Raw genomic sequence first — 7527 nt, forward strand, 5'->3', positions numbered from 1 at the left:
CCCTCGCTCTCTGTGAGCCTTGTCCATAAGACCCACCTCCTGCTCTCTTGATCCTATTTCCACAAAATTGCTGACCAGCCTACCCCCTCTCCTTTCCTGATTGCCATGTTAGCTGATATTGTTAACAGTTCTCTTTCCTCGGGTACTGTCCTTTCCCTTAAAAATCTGTTGTCATCACCCACCTCCCCTTGACCCCTCTGTCCTTGCAAACTACCGAACTTCCAATCTCCAACCTCCCTTTCCTTGCCAAAGTTGTTGACGATACAAAGATGGGAGGAAAAGCAATGTGTGAGGAGGACACAAAAAATCTGCAAAAGGACATAGACAGGCTAAGTGAGTGTGCAAAAATTTGGCAGATGGAGTATAATGTTGGAAAGTGTGAGGTCATGCACTTTGGCAGAAAAAATCAAAGAGCAAGTTATTATTTAAATGGAGAAAGCTTACAAAGTGCTGCAGTACAGCAGGACCTAGGGATTCTTGTGCATGAAACACAAAAGGATAGTATGCAGGTACAGCAAGTGATCAGGAAGGCCAATGGTATCTTGGCCTTTATTGCAAAGGGGATGGAGTATAAAAGCAGGGAAGTCTTGCTACAGCTATATAAGGTATTGGTGAGGCCACACCTGGAATACTGTATGCAGTTTTGGTTCCATATTTACGAAAGGATATACTTACTTTGGACGCAAAGTAGAGAAGATTCACTAGATTGATTCCGGGCATGAGGGGGTTGACTTATGAGGAAAGGTTGAGTAGGTTGGGCCTCTACTCATTGGAATTCAGAAGAATGAGAGGTGATCTTATCGAAACGTATAAGATTATGAGGGGGCTTGACAAGGTGGATGCAGAGAGGATGTTTCCACTGATAGGGGAGACTAGAACTAGAGGGCATGATCTTAGAATAAGGGGCCACCCATTTAAAACTGAGATGAGGAGAAATTTCTTCTCTCTGAGGGTTGTAAATCTGTGGAATTCGCTGCCTCAGAGAGCTGTGGAAGCCGGGACATTGAATAAATTTAAGACAGAAATAGACAGTTTCTTAAACGATAAGGGATTATGGGGAGCGGGCGGGGAAGTGGAGCTGTGTCTATGATCAGATCAGCCATGATCTTATTGACTGGCTCGAGGAGCCGTATAGCCTACTCCTGTTCCTATTACTTATGATCTTTTGATAAGTTCTTATGTTGTCACCTCCCAAATCCGAGCCCAGCTTTCCTGCAACTCCATGTTTGCACCTCTCCAATCAGGTACTCTCCCCTGTTACAACACTGAATTGACCCTACTCAAAGTCACAAATGACCTCCTATGTGACTGTGACCATGGTAAACTGTACCCCCTCATCCTTCTCCACGTGCCTGGAGCCTTTGACATGGTTGACCATACCATTCTCCTCCGTTATCCAGCTAGGTGGGACTGCACTCACCTGGTTCCACTTTTGCTTATCGTGTCGTAGCCAGAGAATCTCCTTCAATGGTGTCTCTTCCTGCTCCAGCAGCGTTACCTCTGGTGTCCCGTCTCCTCCCCCACCCAGCAGGATCAATCCTTGGCCCCATCCTATTTCTTATCGACATGCTACTCCTCAGCGATATCATCCAAAAATATCTCAATTTTTATACGTTCGCTGGCGACACCCAGCTTTACCTCACCATCACCCCTCTTGACTCCTCCACTGCTCGGTGTGGTTGTGTTGCTTGTCCAACATCCCATCTTGGATAAGCCGCAATTTCCTCCAATTAAATATGGTGAAGACCAAAGCCATTGTCTTCGGCCCCCGCCACAAACTCCTTTCCCTAGCCACTGACTCCATCCCTCTCCTTGGTTACTCTCAGGCTGCGCCAGACCATTCTGAACCTCAGCGTCATATTTGACCCAAAGCTGATCCTGTCCATCACTAAGATCACGTACTTTCATCATCGTTCTGTCTCCACCCCTTCCTCAGCTTATCTGCTGCTGAAACCCAAATCCATGTCTTTGTTTCCTCCAGACTCGACAATTCCAGTGCTCTCCTGGCCAGCCTCCCATCTTCCAACAAATCCCGTTCACCCATCAACATTGTGCTCGCTGACCTACATAGTGTTGTGTGGCACTACCACCACGTTAAATGGGATTAATTCAGCTTAATCTAGCAGCTCTAGCAGATCTAGCAGCTTAAAATTGGGCATCCATGAGGTGCTGTGGGCCATTAGCAGCAGCAGAATTGACAGGATCAGCTTTGGGTCAAATATGACACTAAGGTTCAGAATGGTCTGGCTCAGCCTGAGAGTGACCATGGCCGGCACATTCCTCACTTTACCAATCCTGGTTCAAGGAGGAGTGCAGAAGAGCATGCCAGGAGCAGAACCAGGCTTACCTACCTGGTGCCATCCTGGTGAAGCTACAACATTGGACTATATGAATGCTAAACAGTGAAAGCAGCATGCTGTTGTCAGCTAAACGAGCCCACAACTAACTGATCAGATCAAAGCTCTGCAGTCCTGCCACATCCTGTCGTGAATGGTGGTGGACCATTGGACAACTAACAGGAGGAGGAGGCTCCATGAACATCCCCATCCTCAATGATGGCAGAGCCCAGCACGTAAAGACAAGGCTGAAGCGTTTACAATCATCTTCAGCCAGAAGTGCCGAGTGGATGATCCATATCGTCTTCTTCCTGAGGTCCCCACCATCACAGAAGCAATGTCTATGGGCCCCGACAACACCCGGCTGTTGTGCTGAAGACTTGTGCTCCAGAACTAGCCGCACCTCTAGCCAAGGTGTTCCAGTACAGCTACAACACTGGCATCTACCCGACACTGTGGAAAACTGCTCCAGGTATGTCCTGTCCACAAAAAGCAGAACAAATCCGATCCAGCCAATTATCGCCCCGTCAGTCTACTCTCAATCATCAGCAAAGTGATGGAAGGTGTCATCGACAGTGCTATCAAGCGGCACTTACTCACCAATAACCTGATCACCGATACCTAGTTTTGGTTCCGCCAGGACCACTCGGCTCCAGACCCCATTACAGCCTTGGTTCAAACATGGATAAAAGAGCTGAATTCCAGAGGTGTGGTGAGAGTGACTGCCCTTGACATCAAGGCAGCATTTGACTGTGGCATCAGGAAGCCCTAGTAGAATTGAAGTCAGTGGGAATCGGTTAAAGCTCTCCACTGGCTGGAGTCATGCCTAGCACAAAGGAAGATGGTTGTGGTTGTTGGAGGCTGATCATAACAGCCCCAGAACATCGCTGCAGGAGTTCCTCAGGGCAGTGTCCTAGGCCCAACCATCTTCAGCTGCTTCATCAATGACCTTCCCTCCATCATAAGATCAGAAATGGGATGTTTGCTGACGACAGTGTTCAGTGCCATTCACAACTCCTCAGATAATGATGCAGTTCGTGCCCACATGCAAAAAGACCTGGACAATATTCAGGCTTGGGCTGAAAAGTAGCAAGTAACATTCACACCACACAAATACCAGGCAATGACCATCCCCAACAAGAGAAAGTCTAACCACTTCCCCGTGATATTCAATGGCATTACCATCGTCAAATCTCCCACCATCAACATCCTGTGGGTCACCATTGACCAGAAACTTAACTGGATCAGCCACATAAATACTGTGGCTATAAGAGCAGGCCAGAGGCTGGGTATTCTGTAGCAAATAACTCGCCTCCTGACTCCCTAAAGCTCTTCCACCATCTACAAGGCACCAGTGGCAGGAGTGTGATGGAATATCCTCCACTTTCCTGGATGAGTGCAGCTCCAACAACACCCAAGAAGCTGAACACCATCCGGGACAAAGCAGTCCGCTTGGTCAGCATCCCATCCACCATCTTAAGCATTCACTCCCTCCACCACCGACGTACCGTGGCTGCAGTGTGTACCATCTACAAGATGCACTGCAACAACTCACCTAGGTTTCTTCAACTGCACCTATCAAACCCGTGACCTCAAGAAGGGCAAGGAGAGCAGGTGCATGGGAACACCATCAAATTCCCCACCCAAGTCACACACCATCCTGACTTGGAAATGTATCGCCATTCCTTCATCGTCGCTGGGTTAAAATCCCAGAACTCCCTCCCTAACTGCACTGTGGGCATACCTGCACCACGCAGACTCCAGTGGTTCAAGCAGGCGGCTCACCACCACCTTCTCAAGGGCAATTGGGGATGGGAAATGAATGCTGGCCTTGCCAGCGACACTCACATCCCCTGAATGTTTTTTTTTTAATTGGTCCAGGTACATCTCAAATTTAAAATTCTCATCCTTGTTTTCAAATCTCTCCATGGCCTCACCCCTCCCTATCTCATCGACCCAAAATGTTAACTCTGCTTCTTCTCCACAAATGCTGCTTGACCTGCTGAGATCTCTGCTCCGCCAATTCTGGCCTCTTGTGCATCCCCACTGCCTTTGCTCCGCCTAAGCTCTGGAATTCCTTCCCTAAACCTCTCCGCCTCTCTCTCTCTCTCTCTCTCCTCCTTGAAGATGCTGCTTAAAACCTATCTCTTTCACCTATCCTAATATCTCCTTCTTTGGCCTGGTGTCAAACTGTGTCTGATAATGCTCCTGTGAAACATATAAAATTCTGATTGAAACGTATAAAATTCTGACTGGATTGGATAGAATGGATGCAGGGAGGATGTTTCCCTTGGCTGGGAAGTCGAGGACAAGGGGTCACAGTCTCGGGATATGGGGTAGGAAATTTAGGATCGAGATTGTTATATATGTAAATTTGCATATACCTTGTACAGCCACCAGAGGGCTCATCCCCTAGAGTCCCAAGGGATCCCACAATCCCTTGGGACCACAGGTACTTAAGGAGGCTTCACAGGCTGGAGAGGCACTCTGGAGACCTGCAATAAAAGACTACGGTCACACTTTACTTTGAGCTCACAGTGTTCAGTCTGACTCTTTCTCCATACACAACAGAGATGAGGGAAAAAAATTTCACTCAGCGGGTGGTGAACCTGTGGAATTCTCTACAGCAGAAGATGTAGAGGCCCAAGTCACTGAATATATTTAAGAAGGAGAGAGATAGGTTTCTAGAAACAAAAGGCATCAAGGGGTATGGGGAAAAAGCAGGAATATGGTGTTGAGATAGAGGATCAGCCATGATCATATTGAATGGCGGTGCAGGCTCGAAGGGCCGAATGGCCTACTACTGCTCCTATTTTCTATGTTTCTATGTTAAAGGCACTGTATAAATTCAAGTTATTGTTTCTGTAGCTGCTTCCAAAACAATGTAGAAATCCACGTCGCCCACATCCAGAGCGGCCTCAGCCAGATGGGAAACCTCCATGCCTTCACCGCCAACAACACCAACAGGGACTGAAGGAACCCCGTTTAACCCCCGTCTGGGCACTTGCAAGGGTCAGTCGTGAGCTCGCCAATGAATGGCAGGAGGAGAGAAGAGGTTTTTTTAAAAAAATAAATAACTAAATAAAACACACACACGAGAGAGAGAGAGATTTCCGTGCTCTTTCTCTGTACTTTTTTCATTAAATATGTAGCACAGCACCCTGAGTTTTTCAGGAATCTGATTTATTTTTGTATGTTTTGTCATTTAAAGGTTTATTACTCATGCTTTCTCTAACTGTAAATATTAACTGTAAACTGAGGTAGATATCGAATCGACTCGTGTGATGGATCTCGAGCTGAATTATGTAAAAATGTAAATAGTTTTTTTTTAAACAGAAAATAGATACGTCGTGACAGCGATCTCCTGGTGCACTGGTTGCATCTTCAAGTCCTGCAGTTCCATGGTGTTCAACTTCCCCATCTGCCTCTTTTTTTTATTGTGATTTTTCCCCCCCACTCTTCAGAGCAGGCTCGAGTGGCTGAATGGCTCACTCCTGTTCCTATGTTTCCCCCTCCCCAGTCAAAAGGTATAGCACCACCTCCAGATAGCGCTTTATCTCCGGTTTTGAAAAGCAAAGCGAGTGCTGTTTAACCCATGTTGGCCGAGCAGATTGCCACCACGTGCAGCAAAAGTGTGTGCCGCAGCTTTTCAAGTGAGGTGCCGTTCGGAGGCAAGTGGCTGAATAGAGACGAGAGAGAGAGATGGTATGTTGAGATGCCTTGTTCCACCTTCACCCTCCAAAGCTCAAGTCTCCGTTCTCTGCTGGGAACGGACCAGAAAGATCCCAAGCTCGATTCGCCGGTCTACACTAAGTCAGCAGTGTGGGGCGGGGGGTGCTTTAAATGGCTAGGACTCTAAATCTGATCGCTGTCCAGCAAAGCACTGTTTGTGTGTGTGTGTGTGTGTGTGTGTGTGTGTGTAGGTTGGGCAAGAACAGGGCTGTGCTCAGCTGTGATGCTGAGACAAATCTTCTGCTTGCCTCACGTTCTGCGCGCTTCCACTTCCACCAGTGACGCCCCCATTCGGGCGTGAATAACGGCCCCATGGGCCTCGGATGGTCGCTGCCTGTGGAGCCATCCCTCAGCGAGGAGTCAGTGCCTTCGAGGGAGGGGGAGTTGGTACTGTCGGAACATGTTGAAAAATGTCTAACTTCATACGTCTGGAAACCCCTCTTCTTCCCTACCCCGCAAACCAGTCGTTTAATTAGATTTAAGTAGGTTGTTATTTGCACATGGATCTGTCCTTACCACAGTAACGTGAAGCTCTCTTGCCCCACACTGCCCATCCTTTCTCCTCCAGCCACCTCCCTCCCAGGATCACAGGACTGTCAATGCAAGTGATGCAGGGGAGCAAGTCTGTCATGTGAAAGTTGGTCGAGTGAGTTATTTTTTTTTTTGAAGTGTGTTTAAATGTTTATATTGTAATGAGTGGATAATGAAAAGTTTCCAGTTTAATGTAGATTACTGTAAAGTTTTGAATCTTTAAATTTCCAATTTGAAGCATAAGTTTAGGGGAAATCAGTACAAATAACCTTTTCTGATCATTAAGCGACCTGGGGGAGGGAAAACTGAGGTATCTTTTTAAATGTTTTAACAAAAAAAGCAAAAAATGTTCACAGAACTATTATTACTTTCAAACTTTAACAGGTTTTATACTTGGTTATAGTTGAAAAGTTTTTTTTAAAGTCTGTGTCTTTTGTTAGTATTGGTGCCTCTGTTTTTACTTTCTCCCTTCCTACTTTTCAGTGTAAATAGAATCTTCTTCCCCTTGCACTCTTTCAAAATTTCTTGGAATTTCAACCAGATAGTTCTATATACCATTGTAATTAAATCAGAATTAGTGTATGTAGTACTGCCTTTTCAGATATGTTACCTTTTGTATGGTGTATAAAATTGAAAGCCGCTTTAAATATTTATAAATAAAGATAATATATAATTAAAATGACTCTCTTTCTTTTGCCCATCTTAGTTTCTTGCACTCAACATCTCGCCTGTTTCATTTTCTCTCTCCACACTTTCTCCCTCTCACTAACATCTGACACTTTTCTCATCTCTTTTTCACTCACACATGCTTCTCACGTTCTGGTTTCTCTTGTGTGCTCTTTCTCGTGTTTGTTCACTCTCCTTTCTCATGTTCTCTCTCTCATGTTCTCTCTCTCTCTCCTTTCTCATGTTCTCTCTCTCCTTTCTC

The 7527-nt window shown here is 46.2% G+C and overlaps 1 protein-coding gene across 1 annotated transcript in view; it reads left to right on the forward strand.

Moving 5' to 3' along the window:
* lin9 (lin-9 DREAM MuvB core complex component) overlaps nt 1-7164 on the forward strand; it is a 203110-nt gene extending 195946 nt beyond the window's left edge. Inside the window, exon 15 of the mRNA XM_070884578.1 lies at nt 5205-7164. Coding sequence (XP_070740679.1) covers nt 5205-5310 — 106 coding nt within the window. The 3' untranslated portion in view covers nt 5311-7164. The remainder of the gene's footprint in view (nt 1-5204) is intronic.
* The last annotated feature ends 363 nt before the right edge of the window (nt 7165-7527 follow it).

This window comes from Pristiophorus japonicus, chromosome 7, assembly GCF_044704955.1.
Source record: "Pristiophorus japonicus isolate sPriJap1 chromosome 7, sPriJap1.hap1, whole genome shotgun sequence".
NCBI classification, from domain to species: Eukaryota; Metazoa; Chordata; class Chondrichthyes; family Pristiophoridae; genus Pristiophorus; species Pristiophorus japonicus.